Genomic DNA, 19,714 nt, shown 5'->3' with positions numbered 1-19,714 from the left:
TTTCCTACACAGACTTGGGAAATTTTAGGTCATTATTTCTTCAGATAAGTTCTATGCTTATTTCCTTCTGGGATTCCCATAATGTATATTAGTCACTCATGTTGCTCTTCAAGTCCCTTAGGCTTTCCTCACTCTTTCTGTTTCTGCTCCTGTGACTGGATGATTTCAGATGACTTGTCTTTCAATTCACTAATTCTTTTATCTGCTTGATCAAGTCTGCTACTGAATCCTGCTACTGAAATTTTCCATTGTTACTGTATTCTTCAGCTCCAGTTTGGTTCTTTGTTTTTGTTAATACTTTCATTTTTCTGATTTCCTTTAGTTGTTTATCTGTGTTCTCTAGAAACTCAGTGAGCTTATTAAAGACAATTATTTTGAATTCTTTGTAAGACAATTCATAAATGTCCATTTCATTAAAGCCAGTTACTAGAGGTATATTTTGTTCACTTGGTTGTATATTTCCCTGATTCTTCATGTTTTTATAGCTTTGTTTTGGTGTCTGTGCATTTGAACTAACAGCTGCTACCCTCAGGCTTTATTAATTAGCTTTGACAGAAAAACACTAAACAGTAAGTCAAGCTAGAGATACCGGGATGCTCTCAAACAGCAAGCACCCACTCTTTTTCCTGGTTTTATGGCTAGGGAGGTTTTGTCCACCTGATCTTTCTGCTAAACAGAGAACACTGTGTAATCCTTGCCCCTCTGGCAGCCCTCTCACTGTCCACTATACCTTCTAAGGGAGGCTGGTAAAGCATAACTGTTTTTCACAGGCAGCTGTGATCTCAGCCTCCCCAAATGTTCTGTCTATCTCTGTTATCCAGCCCCACAAATCACCATGGCACCATGCAATGTGGGCTCGTGTTCTGCACAGATCTCCAGGGCCAGGTGTTCATGGGTTGTGGGCTTCTACTCCCTCCCTGCTCCGTTCTTCTTCCTCCTGCCTGTGGGCCAGGGTTGAGGGAGGGCTTGGGTCCCACTAGATCGTGGCTTTGCCACTTCACCCTTTTCTGTAGAGTCTTCTCTTCTTCCCCAGATATAGGCAGTCAGTTCTGGAGTCTTCTGGCCGTTTTCAGGCCTAGTTGTATTTGCTGTATTTTCATGTTCTATGTGATTTGGGGAGGAGGTTTTTGCTTTGCTTTCCTACAACACCATCTTTTTCTCAGAAATCAATACATAACAAATTCTAATACTGCCTTCACAAATATCTCTAATTAGACAGTGCTCTTTAATAGCTAAGCACACAGCTATCTTTCTCTCATTTAGTGCAGCGTCTGGACCTCAGACAACATTCAACTGATATTTGTTGAATGAATAAATGTAGCAGAGATTTTCTTTCTTAATAATGGCCATGAATTTCTGAATCTCACTGTGCAGTTTCTTTGCAACATTTGGCATTCCCTAAGTATCCATGCCTAACAGTAATAAGTTTTTTCTAGATATCCATTAAAAAGTTCCTAGAATTTTCATTGGTTATCTTTAATGTAAATTTTGTAAATTATTTTCTATGGTGCCTTACATCTTGCTTTGTAAAGTGAAGATGTAAAACAGAACTGATGTTTGAAAAAGAAATCAGTACGTTGAGAGCTGAAATAATAAGAGTCTAAATAGAAGGTTTGGAAGTTAAGGACACATAAGAATTACTGGATTTGAGTGACTGCAAAAGACAAAGTGACTGAACTTGGGAACTGATTTTCTGTTCAAAAAGAAACCTGAAAATATCAAAAATTACCCCTCAAGATGTGAAATTTAGAGAGAAGTAGGAAAATGGCATTCCTGTGGTAGTGAAAAAGTAAAAAAAAACTCAAAGGAGAAGCCAATAGGTTCTATCGATAATATACTGAATTTGACAGGAATTATATTCAATGAATTAGAAATTCCATAGGCAATGGATACAGAAATATATATAAAAGAAAAAGTCTACAAAAAAGGATATAAATGGCTCTTAGACTAAACTCATGCATAGTAGGAAAAATGGAAGTGAAAGCTATTTCAGGATATCAGTTTTTACCTTTTGTTAGAGTAGGTACATAGCCAGACAGGAGCAGGGAAGGGAGGGTAGAGACTTTGTATGTTATTTACAAGCTTCTTCTCACAGGGTGTGGGAAGTGAAAATGTAGATAACAGACCAGCTGGAACTGGCTGGTCCCAACATGGAGAAATTGACCCAAACTTCTGCCCAAAATAGATTATATGCTCATTTACACAGTAAAAATCACACCTCTCTGCTATTAATATAGTAAAAGCCATGCCTCCCTATACCCTGACAGTTCCCATGAGAACCAAATAGCACCAAAAACTCCCCTGCCCAACGTGACAGTGGCACAAGCCCATACTTGGAGAAGATACTACCCCTTTGAAAACTTTCTCCACTTATTGAATATTTATCTTCCTTTACATAAAAAAAGGCTCCCTACTATTTCAACGTAAACCCCTCTGGGTCTGACTGCCGCAACTTCGGGCACATACTTTTACTTTTCTCTAAACTCTTACTTTCCAATAAATTCTTAAAGCTCAACCACTTTTGTGCCCATTCATGAATTTCTCCTCCCAAGACCAAGGACCCATCTCTGGTAATGCTTTCAGATAAGCAAAGATACAAAAGTTTGAAAATGATATGAAGGCCAGGCTAAGGGGAAAACAGGCATCTTCTTACATGGCTAGAGGAAGTATAAATTAGCACACCAATTTGGCAGTACCTATCACAATTACAAGTGTATATATCTTTGATCCAGAGTGTAAGTCATCTATTAATAGACAACAAATTAAATTTGCAAAATTTAGCAGCTTAAAACATACATTGGAAAATCAACTTCTGACATGACTGAGTTCTCCAGACCCACTCCCCAGTGAAACTAGTAACCACTATTCACGACAACATTTTAAAGCCTCTGTAAATCATCTATAGGCAAGCAGCAAATAAGAAAGAGATATTCAAAAATGTACAAAAATTCATCAAGGAAGTGGTTTATGGTTTTTGAAAAAGACCATTCTCTCTCTCCACCCTCCCAGCTTAGCAAGATGAAAAGTCCACTCAGAATTGCTACAGCTAAGAACAGGACTCCCTCTGCCCCAAGTTATAACTCAGAGGCCTTTTTCTGAAAAGGAACAAGAAAATCAGTGTTTCTCATCCTACCCCTAGCTAACTGTTGTTGAGGCCAAGTCCTACACAAGTACAATTTAGAGATGGTGTAACTCCGGGGTAAAATCCTGGGGTGAAATACCTCTAAAACTTAAATCAGTCAAAAGAAGAAATAAAGTTAAGAAACCCGTTTATTTTTTACAAGTAGTCATCCCATCTCTCACTTGACTAGATGGCAGCAGAAGAGAGCTCTATCCAACCGTTCTAGTCCAGAAAAACCCTTCCACGCCCTTGTAATTACCTATTGATATGTACATGAACCACTTCTCTCCACCCCTTGAGACACCTATTGATATGCAGATGCACTAAAGCCAGGCGAGAGATTCTGGAAATATTGCAATTTTACCCACAAGTGGGGACACCATTATTCTGCCCCATTTGTGGAATAGAGGCTCTGTCTTGGACATAGAGCACTGAGAATACTGGAGACTTTGATTCAGCTTATGATGCAGTGATTCCACACCAGGAGAGGCAAGCCAAGAAGACCTAAGACAGCTGCCTGCCCTCCAAAAAGCAATCAACATTTAGAGTAGGGGTGTGTGGAGAAAATGAAGGTTCCTATGGCCAGGATTTTCATCTGGCCCTGGTTGGCTTGCTCACTACACACTTGTGGGCAATACATTGTTACAGACTATGTAAGAGCTCCACCCAGTACCCTGGGCTACACAGTGGCATGACTGCATGGCTGCAAGGCTGCAGGAGAGCACAGACTGGAGTGGTGGCAGCACCAAGGACAGAGACTGAGAGTCTGCAGTGACAGAGAAGCCCAGAGGCAGAGACTGGTTTGCTGCTTGCAGATTTGTTCTAAGTGGATGGGATTCTAGTGATTGACCTGCCACCATGGGAATAAAGTTGGGTATAAACCCTTTCACCCCAAAAACATTCCACTGTCATTTTTATGTTTTTGGTCTCATGAATCCATCATGAACTTGTCTGGGGTTGAAACCCATTGACAAAACAGTGTCACTCAGAGAAAAATAAGATAACATCGCCAATCTCAGTTCCAGAGGCCTGGTTCAGATTTGCCTGGGGGAAAGGTGAGGGGTGAAAAAGGACTTAAAACAATAGGTTCTAACCTCTTCCAAAAGGGAACTGACTTCATTTGCAACACAGTGTGGAGAATTTCAAGCCAAGGGGCACCCTTAATAAAAGTGTAGATTGTGGTGAAAGGCAACTGGAAGGAGATTCAAGACACAGACTAAACCGTAGGGCTGCTACTTTGCAGGAGAGAAATGAGGAAAAACACATCTAGGAGAAGCTCTTCAAGCATTGGAAAAAACATAGGCACTGATTGGGAAACTTCAAAGGAGCCACAGTTTGACTGGATTGGTTAGTAGAGCAATTTATGACTGCTGAAAACAATTGAACACTCAGGTAGCAATTAGTGAAGCATAACAGTTGGGTGTGGTCAAAGAAAGAGAAGAGGAGAGCCCTACCAAAATCACTGTCTTCCTAGGGTAACTGTAGGCATACCCAAAGGTATACCTTTTTTAGGAGCAACATCAGACTCAACACTATGGACGGGAAACAGGCTTTAGTAAAATAATCCAGGCAGCAACCAAGCAAATAACAAACCTGTAGGAGAGGGGAAGAGAGGACTATTATTTCAAATGTCTACATCCAAAAAAATAATAACAAACCATGAAAGAAACAGAAAAGTGTGACCCGTGTACCAGGAATAAAGATAGGCAACAGAAACTGCCTGGGAGAGTGACCACATGTTGAATTATCAAAAAAGACTTCATCAGCCATTACAAATATGTTCACAAAACCAAAAGAATCCATGGTGTGGGAAAAATAGAAGTTCCTATGGCCAGGATCCTCACCTGAGCCTAAACTACCTGATGATGTAATTGGCCTACTACTAGGCTAATGCTTCCACACCCAAAGGCAATGAGCTGTATTGACTGTATCACTGTAAAGAGCTCTGCCCAGTGCTCTGGTCAGAAGGCAGAGACAGAGGTGGATTATGGACCTGGAAACTGATGGATGCAGACATGATTCTAGTCCTCGACCAATCACTGCAAGAATAAAGCCGGGTATAAACACTTTTACCCCAAGAATGTTCAGTTGTAATTTTTGTTCTCACTGAATCCATAATGAACTTGCCTGGGGCTGAAACCCTCAAGGAAGACACATGGTTAAAGAAGTAAAGTATGATAACAATGTCACAACAAAAATCAAAGATAGGAAAGAGACAGAACTTATAAAAGGAACCAAGTAGCCGAAACAGTCATTTGAATCTATGTGAAAAAAGGGGGTAGGAGGCACACTGTTACAGGTAATTATTTAATTATAATAAAACACATTTTAAAAGCATGTTTTTTCCTATTTTCTTAACTGATTTGAGAAGCAATTACATAAAATATTATGTATGTAATATCTTGGTAGCTCAAAACACTTAAAAATGTAACATGTAATACAAATGCCAAAAACAGCCCAAATGAGGTGACAGCCAAGATTAGGCTAAGGAAATAACTACAGATGATAATTGTAACAATGTACTGTTGAGTTTGTAACATTAACATACATATATAAAAATAATGCCACAAAAAGGGATAAAGTTAATGTAGCTGTATTTCAGAAATGTCTCTGTATACCACTAGAATTAAGCCTGGAAAAATCTGATTTTAGGACATATTAAATCTGAGTTAACATATATAGTAAACCCTAAAGCAACCACTAAGAAAAACACTCAAAAAATATAATGAAAAAATCATTAAACAAAATCAAAAAGCTACAATAGAATATATCCACTTAATGCAAAAAAAGTAGTAAAGGAGGAATGTAAGAACAAAAAAGACACAAGACACATAAAAAAAAAAAACAATGAAATGGCAGAGATGAAATCAACTATATCAAAAACATTAAATGTAAATGGATTAAGCAATCCAATCAAAGGCAGAGATTGTCAGACTGGATAAAAATATGATCCAAATATATGCTGTCCATATAAGGCATACTTTAGATAAAAAAGACACAAATACATGGAAAATAAAGGATGGACACATACAAACAACAAAAATCGAAAAAGCTGGAGTAATTAAATTAATATCAGACAAAATGGACTTTAAACAAAAAGTCACTAGATAAAAAGAGGTACATTTTATAATGATTATCTTGCCAATGGGTTTCAGCCCAGGGCATGTTCACTATGGATTCAATATGACCATAGAAATGACAGTGGAACATTCTTGGGGTGAAATGGTTTATATCCAACTTCATTCCCATGGTGGCAGATCAATCACTAGAATCCCGCCCACTCACAGTGAGTCTGCATGCAGGAAGCCAGTCTCTGCCTCTGGGTCTCCCTACCCACACAGCCATCTCTGTCCTTGGAGCTGCCACCACTCCAGTCTCATCTCTGCTCTCCTGAAGCCTTGCAGCCGTGCCATCATGTCACCCAGAGCACTGGGCAGAGCTCTTTATAAAGAGTCAATAACAATGTACTGCCCACATGTACATAGTGAGCTAGCCAACCAGGGCAAGGTGAGAATCCTGGCCACAGGAAACGTTATTTTATCCACATGATAATGTAGTCAATCAGGAAGATATAATAATTATAAACATATATGCACTTTATAACAGAAGACCAAAATATATGAAACAAAAATAACAATAAAAGGAGAAATGAACAATTCAGTAATAATAGTTGGAGACTTCAATATCCCACTGTGGTGGCTAACTTCATGTGTCAACTTGGACAGTATGTTTTTGAGGAAATTAACATTTAAACTGGTGAACTCTGAGCAAGCAGAATGCCATCCATAAAGTAAATGAGCCTCATTTGATTAGTTGAAAGCCTGAATAGAACAAAAAGACCAGACTCCCTGAACAGGATATCTATCCTTCAGCACATTGCACAGTCATCTAGTCTTGGTCTTGAATACCAGCCCACACTGCCGATTTGGACTTTCCAGACTCCACAATCATGTTATCCAATTCTTTATAATTAAAGTCTCTCTCCCTCTCTCTCTCTCTCTCTCTCACTCCCACCTTCCTCCCTTTCCCCTCCTCTAACCACCCCCCTTTCTCTCTCTCTCTCTCTCTATATATATATATATATATATATATATATACATACATACATATACACACACACACATCCTTTTTTTTTTGGTATTATTATTCTACAATTACATGAGGAACATTACCTTTCCTAGACTCCCCCCATCATCAAGTCCTCCCCACAAACCCCATTACAGTCACTGTCCATCAGTGTAGTAAGATGCTGTAGAATCACTACTTGCCTTTGCTGTGTTGCACAGCCCTCCCCATGCCCCTCCCCAAATTATACATGCTAATCATAATGCACCCTTTCCTCCCGCCCCCCCTTATCCCTCCCTTCCCACCCATCCTCCCCAGTCCCTTTCCTTTCCCTTTGGTAACTGTTAGTCCATTCTTGGTTTCTGTGATTCTGCTGTTTTGTTCCTTCAGTTTTTTCTTTGTTCTTATACTCCACAGATGAGTGAAACCATTTGGTACTTGTCTTTCTCCACCTGGCTTATTTCACAGAGCATAATACCCTCTAGCTCCATCCATGTTGTTGCATATGGTAGGATTTGTTTTCTTCTTATGAATGAACGATATTTCATTGTGTATATGTACCACATCTTCTTTATCCATTCATCTACTGATGGACACTTAGGTTGCTTCCATTTCTTGGCTATTATAAATAGTGCTGCAATAAACATAGGGGTGCATCTGTCTTTTTCAAACTGGACTGCTGCATTCTCAGGGTAAATTCCTAGGAGTGGAATTCCTGGGTCAAATGGTATTTCTATTTTGAGTGGAATTCCTGGGTCAAATGGTATTTCTATTTTGAGCTTTTTGAGGAACCTCCATACTGCTTTCCACAATGGTTGAACTAGTTTACATTCCCACCAGCAGTTTAGGAGGGTTCCCTTTTCTCCACAACCTCACCAACATTTGTTGTTGTTTGTCTTTTGGATGGTGGCCATCCTTACTGGTGTGAGGTGATATCTCATTGTGGTTTTAATTTGCATTCCTCTGATGATTAGTGATGTGGAGTATCTTTTCATGTGTCTGTTGGCCATCTGAATTTCTTCATTGGAGAACTGTCTGTTCAGCTCCACTGCCCATTTTTTAATTGGATTATTTGCTTTTTGTTTGTTGAGGTGCATGAGCTCTTTATATATTTTGGATGTCAACCCTTTATCGGATCTGTCATTTATGAATATATTCTCCCATACTGTAGGATGCCTTTTTGTTCTATTAGTGATGTCCATTGCTGTACAGAAGCTTTTCAGCTTGATATAGTCCCACTTGTTCATTTTTGCTTTTGTTTCCCTTGCCTGGGGAGATATGTTCATGAAGTTGTTCATCTTTATGTCCAAGAGATTTTTGCCTATGTTTTTTTCTAAGAGTTTTATGGTTTCATGACTTACATTCAGGTCTTTAATCCATTTCAAATTTACTTTTGTGTATGGGGTTAGACAGTGATCCAGTTTCATTCTCTTACATGTAGCTGTCCAGTTTTGCCAACACCAGCTGTTGAAGAGGCTGTCATTTACCCATTGTATATCCATGGCTCCTTTTTCATGTATTGATTGACCATATATGCTTGCATTTATATCTGGGCTCTCTATTCTGTTCCACGGGTCTTTGGGTCTGCTCTTGAGCCAGAACCACATTGTATTTATTACTGTGGCTTTGTAGTAGACGTTGAGTTCAGGGAGTATAATTCCCCCTGCTTTATTCTTCCTTCCCAGGATTGTTTTGGCTATTCAGTGTCTTTTTTTGTTCATTGTGAATTTTAGAACTTGCTCTGGTTCATTGAAGAATGCTATAGATATTTTGATAGAGATTGCATTGAATCCGTACATTGCTTTAGGCAGGATGGCCATTTTGACAATATTAATTCTTCCTAGCCAAGAGCATGGGATGAGTTTCCATTTGCTAGTGTCCTCTTTAATTTCTCTTAAGCGTGTCTTGTAGTTTTCAAGTTATAGGTCTTTCACTTCCTTGGTTAGGTTTATTCCTAGGTATTTTATTCTTTTTGATGCAATTGTGAATGGAATTGTTTTCCTGATTTCTCTTTCTGCTATTTCATCATTGGTGTATAGGAAAGCAACAGATTTCTGTGAATTAATTTTGTATCCTGCAACTTTGCTGAATTCAGATATTACTCCTAGTAGTTTTGGAGTGGAGTCTTTAGGGTTTTATATGTACAATATCATGTCATCTGCAAATAGTGACAGTTTGACTCTTCTTTACCAAAAATCTGGATGCCTTGTATTTCTTTGTTTTGTCTGATTGCCATGGCTAGGACCTCCAGTACTGTGTTGAATAACAGTGGGGAGAGTGGGCTTCCCTGTCTTGTTCCCGATCTTAGAGGAAAAGCTTTCAGCTTCTCACTGTTAAGTATGATGTTGGCTGTGGGCTTCTCATGTATGTCCTTTATTATGTTGAGGTACTTGCCCTCTATACCCATTTTGTTGAGAGTTTTTATCACGAATGGACATCCTTTTGTTTTTTATTGTTTCCCTGAAGAATCATGATTAATACAGCCACTTTCAATAATGAATAAAACTAGACAGTATCAACAAGGAAATAGAAGACCTGAACAACACTATAAACAAAGTAGACCTAACAGACATCATTAGAATACACTACTCAAAAAGGAAAGAATAAATACATATACTACTAAAGCGCACACAGAACATTCCCAGGATAGACCGTATACTGAGCTGTAAAAAAAAAACCTTAATAAATGAAAAAGACAGAAATAATTCAAGGTATGTTCTCTAAATAAGATGGAATGAGACTGGAACTTAAAAGGGAGAAAAATTAGGAGTCTCCAGAACTCAGAAATATGTAATATTAAACAACACACTCCTAAAAAACAGTGGGTCAAAGAGGAAATTAGTAATCAGAAAATACTTTGAATTCACAAAATATCAAAACATATGGGATATGGCTAAAGCAATGCTTAGAGTAAACTGTATAACTGTAAATACTTATATTAAGGAAGAAGAACGGTTTGAAATCAATAACCTTATTTTCTACCATAAAACACTGAAAAAAATAATAGCAAACTAAACCTAAAGCAAGCAGAAGGAAGAAAAAAAAAAGATTTGAGAAGAAATTGAAATAGAGAACAGAAAAACAATCGAGAAAATTAGTGAAACCAAAAGCTGGTTCTTTGAAAAGAGAACAAAACTGACAACCCTTTACTTAGACTGACCACAAGAGAAGCCTCAAATAAACAGAACCAGAAATTTAGAAAGAGCATATTAGAAACAACCTAATAAAAACAACAAGGATTATAAAGGAACACTATGAAAAATTGTATGCCAGCTAACTAGATAATTTATAAGAAACAAATTCCTAGAAAAACAAAAATTACCAAAACTGACTCAAGAAAACAGATAAAACATGAATCATCCTGTACCAAGTGAAGAAACTGAATTAGCACTTTAAAATCATTACCCACAAAGAAAATCCCAGAACTGGATGGGTTCACTGCTTAATTCTACACATAAAGAATTAATACCAACCCTTCAAAAATTCTTCCATAAAACAAAAGAGAAGGGAACACTTCACAACCCATTTTATAAAGCCAGTATTATACCCTAACAGAAAAAACAAAGACATCACAAAAGAGAAAACCATAGATTAATACCTCTTATAATTATAGATGCAAAAATCCCCAATGAAATACTGAAAAAACAAATTCAACAACATATCAAAAGGATTATACATCATGATCAAGTAGAATTTTTCCCAGGAATGCAAAGTTATTAACATCTGAAAATCAATGTAATACATCCTATCTGAAAATCATTTCTAATACATCCCAGAATAGAAAACAAAAATCACACAATCATCTCAATAACAGAAAAATATTTGACAAAACCCAACAACCTTTCATAATAAAAACACTTAACAAACTAAAAATAAGAGCGAACTTCCTAAAACTATGAAAGGTCATGTAATGGAAAACCCACAGGTAACATTATGCTTAGTAAAAAACTGGATGCTTTCTCCCTATGAGCAGGAATAAAATAAGGATGTCCACTCTGGCCACGTCTATTCAACAATGTACTTGAGTTCTAACCAGGGCAACTAGACAAGATAAAAAAAATATAAGGCATCAAGTTTGGAAAGTATAAAGTAAAACTATCTCTATTTGCAGAAAATCCTAAGGGATCCACTAAAATCAGCACACTTGCAGAATATGAAATCAATATACAAGAATCAATTGTAATCTATACAATCTGAAAATAAACTTAGGAAAACAATTCAATTTATAGTAGAATCAGAAAGAATCAAACAGGAATAAATTTACCCAAAAAACTGCACACATAAACTAAACACTAAAAATACTGTTGAAAGAAATTTAAAAACATCTAAATGGAAAAACATCCCATGCTCATGACATAGAACTCTTAACATTCCTAAGGTGGCAGTATTGCCCGAACTAAACTACAGATTCAATACAATACCTATCAGTATTCCACATGACTTTTTTGTAGAAATTGATAGGCTGACTTTAAAATTCATACAGAATTGCAAGAAGCCAGATTAGCCAGAACAATCTTGAAAATGAAGGACAAAGTAGCAGAGCTCACAGTTAATGATTTTGAAACTTATTATAAAATAAGTCAAGATAGTACAATACTGCAACAAGGACAGGAATATTTATCAATGGAATAAAACTGAGAGTTCAGAAGTAAACTCATGTATTTATGGTCAACCTATTTTCAGCAATAGTGCTAAGACCTTCCAAAGGGGAAAAATAATCTTCTCAACAGGTGCTGAAACAATTGGATATCCACATGCAAAAGCATGAAGTTGAACCCTTAATTTACACCATATACAAAAGTAAACTCAAAATGGATCCAAGACAAAAATCACTATTATTATTCTTTGAGAGGAAGGGAATGAGACAGCTGAAGACAGGGGTAACTGGAAGACTCTTCATTGTATATTCTTAAATAATTTTAAAATGTTGAGTCATATGGTCATATTACCCAATAAAGAAATTTTAATTTTGAAAAAACTATATATATTAAAAATCATAAAAATTTTAAGAATTCTAATGAATGAATATAAAAGAAATGACAGAATTATAAAGTCACAATTTTAAACCCCTAATGAAATAATTAACTCAGATAAAGATAATGATGGAGAAGTGAACACTTATCAGTCACCAATACACTGTAACATTTATTTGCTCGTCAATTTTTTACTTAGACATCAAACTTAACTCTGAGTAAGCCTCTAGGTCTAATTACAAGCTTATAACTACAAGATACAGAATACTGTAATAGAAAAATTCAAAATGTGGGAAACTCTACAGCATAACAGAATTTATTCCAAAAACAAACTGCAAAGAGAAAGACAGGAGAGGAGGAGAAGGAACCTATACATTCAATGGATATACTATGTTGGGTCCTCATAGTTATGAGATGATCAGAGAAATCTGGAAATGGACTGGATATCTGATTGTATTAGCAAATAATTACAAAATTCTAAAAATCATTAAAATATCATTGTTATGTTTAAAAAAAAAGCTCTTCTGTTTTACAGACAGAATCAGTTCTTGTTCAGGGATTCGGAATTTGTGAATGTGACTAATCACTTATTTGTAAGCCTGAAATTAGTACCTGTGGTACTTTCTCAGCCACTTGCAGGAATGCATAAGAGAAAAACTAAAGTCACCTGAACCACATGTTCCCAACTGAAGTCAAACAAGGGGATGCTCTGCCTTCTATTTCAGTTCTCATACCATAAACAAGTGTCTTCTCAAGGTATATTTAGTGCCACATTTTTCACAATTTTCCACTTTTTTTGATGACTTAACTGTTTAAAATAATCACCACATGTGGCACTCAAGCACTTATAGTATTCCTAAGTGCAAGAAAACTGCAGTGTGTCTTATGGAGAAAAGAGTGTGTTACATAAGCTTTGTTCAGGAACATGTTATAGTTTTAATTAGACATGAGTTCAATAGTAATGAACAATATTATTTATTAAATGAGATATCCTTAAATAGAAACACATAAAGCAAGGTTACATACTCATCAGTTGACAAAAATGTTGTGACCAGAGGCTCACAGAAAACTAATCCTTTATTTCCCCTAAGAGCAATAAATAGTTCAGTGTTTGCTAATTCATTGTGAACAACAAATTTATAGAATGTAACTGCTGTGAATAACAAAAATTGATTATAAACACTAAAACAAGGGTAAGTAAAATAACAAGATGTCTGGGATTTGCTTCAAAATAAGTCATTTGTAACAAAGGGAACAAAGGAACAGAAGGGAACAGAAATTTATGGATGAAACCAGATCGGTCATGTGTTGACAATTCTTAAAGCTGGGTGAGTAAACAGAGGAGATCATTAATGTATCCTCCTTGCTAATTAAATTTAAATTTTTGCATCTAATGAAAATTTCAATAAATAAAAATAAACACATGCATACAAACACATGTATACATATATCCTACCAAAAAACTTCTAAGGATATATAATAAAGTACCAAAAGGTGAAAATAAAACAATTATGGATAAGGCCAGAATTTTTCCAAAAGGACCCTAATGGCATGTGGAGAAGCATTAATTCTTTAACTGAACAGGATTATCCTGTTCATTTCAGGATGTTTAGCAATCCCAGCCTCCATCCACTATGTCAGCATCAATGGTTGAAAACAGGCAAAATTTTATTCAAAAGGTCATTATCATTACATCATTATGCAATTTTTTAAATAAGTAATGTTAATGTATAACAATAAGACATTGCTTAAATCTAAACATGGTATATCAAAATAACAGGATACATCATAACCCCTAAAAAGATATTATACTCCCTCTTCAAGAACTGACAACACTGACATCCCCAAATCACACCACCTTGAATAAATCCCCATCAGAATGGAAAACAAGAAAAAAAGGCCAAAATGGATCATAAATTTGACAAACATCTGAAACAGCAGGAGAGGCTCACAAAGACAAATACAGAGGGGAAAAAATCATAATCCAAAACCCCAAATAATGTCTACAGTGGAAGAGGAGGCTGATTTTTTTGGAAGAGGCCCAAAGAAGCTCTAAGTACCCAATTAGTAAGTACTAAATAAAGCAGAAAGCAGAAGCCCACTGGAATCAAAACAAATGAAAACAAAAATTCAACAGTCCAAAATTCGTGGGATGCTGCTAAAGTGGTTCTAAGAGAGAAATACATAGGTCTACCTCAACAAACAAGAACAAATTAACAGTCAAAGCTCACAATTAAAAAAACTAGAAAAAGAATAAGAAATTAAATCCAAAGTGAGTAGAAGAAGGGACATAATAAAGATCAGAGCATAAATAAATACAGAGAATAAAATAACAGAAAAAAAAATCACTGAAAACAAGAGCTGGTTCTTTGAGGAAATAAACAAAATAGACAAACCCCTAGCCAGACTTATCAAGAAAAGAAGACAGAGTACACACATAAAATCAGAAATGAAGAAGCAATAATCACAACAAACACCACAGAAATACAAAGACTATGAGAGAATACTATGAAAGACTATATGACAATAAATTGAACAACCTAGAAGAAATGAACAACTTCCTAGAAAAATACAACCTCCCCAAGACTGACTCAGGAAGAAACAGAAATACTGAACAGACAAATTGCCAGCAATGAAATTGAAGTTATAATAAAAAAACTCCGGAAAAACAGAATTTCAGGTCCAGATGGCTTCACAGCTGAATTCTACCAAACATTTAAAGAAGAGCTAAAACCCATTCTTATTAAAGTATTCCAAAAAGTAGAAGAGGGAATACTTCCAAACTCATTCTATGAGGCCAGTATCACTGTAATACCAAAACCAGATAAAGACAGTAAAAAAATTATAGATCAGTAACACTTACGAACATAGACGCAAAAATCTTCAACAAAATATTAGCATACCGAATACAAATACATCAAAAGGAACATCCATTAGGACCAAGTGGGAATTACTTGAGGGATGCAAGGATGGTATAATATTTATGTATTAATCAATAGCATACACCATATTAACAAAAAGGATAAAAAACACATGTTCATCTCAATAGATGCTGAAAAAGCATTTGACAAAATTCAACATCCATTCATGATCAAAAGTCTCATTTTGGGGATATAGATGGTACATACCTCAACATAATAAAGGCCATGTACAACAAACCCACCGCTAACATTATACACAATGTTGAAGAGCTGTCCTCTAAGATCAGGAACAAGACAAAGATATACACTCTCACCACTTTCATTCAACATAGTACTAGAGGTCCTAGCCACAGCAGTAAGACAAGATAAAGTGATAAAAGGCATCCAAATTGGTAAGGAAGAAGTTAAATTGTCATTATTTGCAGATTACATGTTATACAGAGCAAATCCTAAAGACTCAACCAAAAAATTATTACAACTAATAACTGGATTCAGCAAAGCTGCAGGATACAAATAACCCACAGAAACCTGCTGTGTTCCTATATAATAATAACAAACCAGCAGAAAGAGAATCAAGAAACAATTCCACTTACAACTGCATCAAAATGAATAAAATACCTATAAAAATAAAGCTAAACAAGGAAGTGAAAGACCTATACCCTGGAAACTGTAAGACACTCATGAGAGAAATTAAAGAAGACACCAATAAATGGAAATCTATCCCATGCTCATGGGTGGGAAGAATTGTCAAAATGGCCATCCTGTCCAAAACAATTTACAGATTAAATGCAATACCAGTCAAATTACCAGCAGCATTTTTCAATGAACTAGAATAAATAGTCCTAAAATTCATAAGGAACAACAGAAGACCCCAAAGAGCCAAAGCAATGCTAAGAAACTGAAAGCTGGGGGGATTATACTCCCTGACTTCCAAGTGTACTACAAAGCTATAGTAATCAAAAAAGTATGGTACTGGCACAAGACCAGACCCAAAGATCAATGCAACAGAATAGAGAGCCTAGATATAAACCCACATATACATGGTCAGTTAATATATGATAAAGGAGTCATCAATATAAATACATTGGGGAAAAGACAGCCCTTTCAGTAAGGGGTACTGGTTAAAACTGGACAGTTACATGTAAGAGAATGAAACTGGATTACTGCCTAACTCCATACACAAAAGTAAACTCAAAATGGATCAAAGATCTGCATGTAAGACATGAAACCATAAAACTCTTACAAGAAAACACAGGCAAAAAAACTCTTGAACATAAGCATAGCAATTTTTTCCAGGACACATCTCCTCAGGCAAGGAAAACAAAATAAAAAATGAACAAATGGGACTACATCAAACTAGAAAGTTTCTGTACAGCAAAGGACACCATTAGCACAACAAAACAGCAAACTACACTATGGGAGAATATATTCATAAACAACTCATCTGGTAAGGGATTAACATCTAAAATATATGAACAACTCATATGCCATATGCCTCAACACCCAAAACCAAATAACCCAATTAAAAACTGAGCAGAGGACCTTAACAGACATTTCTCCCAAGAAGAAATACAGATGGCCAACAGGCACATGAAAAGATTACCCACATCACTAATCTTCAGGGAAATGCAAATTAAAACCACAATGAGATATCAACTTGCACCAGCTGGAATGGCCACTATCCAAAAGACAAGAAATTAGTGAGGATGTGGAGAAATGGGAACCCCCCTACACTGTTGATGGGAATGTCAGTTGGTGCAGCCACTGTGGAAAGCAGTATAGAGGTTCCTCAAAAAGCTAAAAACAAGAAATACCACTCAACCCAGCAATTCCACTTCTAATCCCTAATCCTAAAAGATATATACATGTACTCCTATGTTTATTGCTGCATTATTTATAATAGCCAAGATATGGAAGCAACCTAAGTGTCCATCAATAGATGAATGGGTAAAGAAGATGTGGTACATATACACAATGGAATATTATCTAGCCATAAAAAGAAATCCTGTCATTTGTGGAATATAAATACAAAGTAAAACAGAAGGAACAAAGTAGCAGTAGACTCACAGATGCTGAGAAGGGACTGGTGGTTACCGTGTGGGAGAGGTTAGAGTGGGTGGGTGGGGAGGGTGAAGGGGATAGAGGGGTATAAAAATTCTCAATCATAATGTAGATTGGTTACAGGGATAGTAGTACAGCATGGAGAATATAGCCAATGATTCTGTAACATCATCCAATGTTTACAGGTAGTAACCTATATGAGTGGAAGTAGGGATTTAATAACATGGGAAACTGTTTAACCACTGTGTTGTATATTTAAAATTAAAATAAGACTGTTTATCAATTTAAAAAAAAGAAAAAAGTTCCAACGTATTTCATAATGTGATCTATGAACTATAACATCAGCATTACCTGGAAACCTTATTTTAAAGAATCCAGGACCACACCTCTAAAGAATCTGTAGATCAGGGGAAAGTCCCAGAGATTACATTTTAATAAATTCTCCAAGTACATGTTGTACACTCTAAACTTGTGGGAATCATGGCTGTAAAGCAGTTATCTCCAAAGTTTCCCATTATATATCTTATGAACAAAAGACTTTTGAGTGATTCATACATTTATTTATAAATCAGATACATAAACTTTTATATGAATATATATTATATATATTATAAAATCTGAAAAATACAAATCCTAAAAGAAAGATGACCTACCAATATTGTAGTATTTGCTTCTGCCTTACCAAGAGGAAAGTGAAAAATTAAAGATAGCTTTAGACATTTAAAAAATAAATTATAAAGTTGAAAAATATATACAAATAAAAGGAGAATAAAAGAATCACAGAAATGATAACTGAAGACCCCAAAATATATCTCTTAGAAGGCTTACTTTTCTAAAATACAGTGAGAGTGAGACTCATTGATCTCAAAGGTGATTGAAAAAACTAACAAGGGTACTTCAACAAAAGATTAAACTCTGATCATCAGAAGGGAAAAACTGATAGATGAGACATACAAGCAACATGAGAAAATGATTACATTATTTTAAGAGTTCACAATAATGAAGGATAGTAAAATCAGACACAGGTATGTATCACAGATTTTAAGTTAAATTCCAGGAAACACAGGTATGACCCCACAGCTAGAGACCCCAAAGGTGAACATCACTCAAGTTATCAAAAAATCATATTCAGATTGTATAAGTAAGATCCAATAAAGAAAAAGTCATCCATATGCTTAGCTTCTCACTTAGGAAATGTAATGAAATTCATTGAATAAGAAAGAAAGTGTTTTAATTGTTAAGTGTCATGGACTACTGTATACCAAATGTTGATAAGAAGTACCTAGCATCACTCCACTGTTTCTAATGACCAAGAGGCCCAATAATCTGTAGTTAAATGACTGGACATCCCCTACAGGTTAATACGATATACTGAGTGAAATCCCTCAACCTATTCCAGAAAACTTAGTATACTCTGGCAAGGTCATCCTAGGCTTTCAAGTATACTCTGCAATTCCCTGAGGGGATAATTGAGCCAAGTCTAGGGAGGATCAAGCCTAGGAAGTGGCTGACAAGGGCTGTCTTGGCAAAAGAAGCACCGTAACAGGAACTTCTCCAATTTTTAAAGTTGAGCTGTACTATTTCAAGACAAACACATGTACACACACAGTGTCTTAAATTGTAGTTTTATGTCTTATTTACAAACTTCCCATATATGTCAGAATATGAGCAGGAGATACGGCCTACATGTACTTGGTGACACTCCTTGAAAATAAATCAAATAATTATAAGTTATGTTCCACATTCATGTGGATATCAAATGAATCTCTTTAAGGGATTAACACAAAGTCTTAATTTTAATAATGAAAAACGAATTCAAAAAAACCAAATACTCATGAAAAAAAATAACTTAGGAGCTCACCTTTCCACAACCAAACTGACTGCTTGTGTGAGATCTGGGTTTGTCTCTTGCAGACGTTTCCACAAAGACCATACAAATTCTTTATCACCCTTAAAGAAATAAAAGACATTTTAAATTCATTGCTTTGTAGTTATATCAGAGAAGACAAAGCACTACATTAAATAATCAAAAAACATTACTATTTGATCTCTAGATCTGTATCTATAGATCCTTGAAAAGTATAGCAGGAAATATTTATTTTTAAAACTTCTTACACCAGTAACCTATTTCACTTTTACTATTTCTACTATCCACAATTTAGGGTATACATACTGAAATGCCAAATATCAAGGTAAATTTACTTTGAAAGGCAACTGCCCTCTACCCCATTTTTCAGCTTCTTTTTTCAGCACAATTACTTGAAAGAGTTGCCTATAATCACTGTGTCCACTTCCTCACCTCCTATTCACTCCATAATCTCTTCTAGTGAGATTTCCCTCCTGATTATTATGCTAAAATCATTTTCAAGGTCCTCTATATAGCCAAATCCAATGGACCATGGACAGTTTCAGTCCTTTATGCCTAGGTCAGCTGTTATTAATCCTGGTTGACAGGAATCACTTCAAGAGAGTTTTTTAAAAATAGTAATGCTCTACAGATTTTGATTCAATTGGTTTCAGGTTAAGGTTCAATCATCGGTACTTTTAAAATGATTCTCAGTTGATTCTGTGTA

The 19,714-nt window shown here is 35.9% G+C and overlaps 1 protein-coding gene across 4 annotated transcripts in view; it reads right to left on the bottom strand.

Moving 5' to 3' along the window:
• The window catches only part of CNTLN (centlein), a 305,405-nt gene that overhangs the window by 272,697 nt on the left and 12,994 nt on the right, over positions 1-19,714 (bottom strand). For all 4 annotated transcript variants that reach the window (XM_057498718.1, XM_057498720.1, XM_057498721.1 and 1 more), the window contains exon 2: positions 19,003-19,091. In XM_057498718.1, the coding sequence (XP_057354701.1) occupies positions 19,003-19,091 (89 nt within the window). The remainder of the gene's footprint in view (positions 1-19,002; positions 19,092-19,714) is intronic.

This window comes from Manis pentadactyla, chromosome 3 (genome assembly GCF_030020395.1).
Source record: "Manis pentadactyla isolate mManPen7 chromosome 3, mManPen7.hap1, whole genome shotgun sequence".
NCBI classification, from domain to species: Eukaryota; Metazoa; Chordata; class Mammalia; order Pholidota; family Manidae; genus Manis; species Manis pentadactyla.
This window is presented reverse-complemented; position numbering and strand designations above follow the sequence as displayed.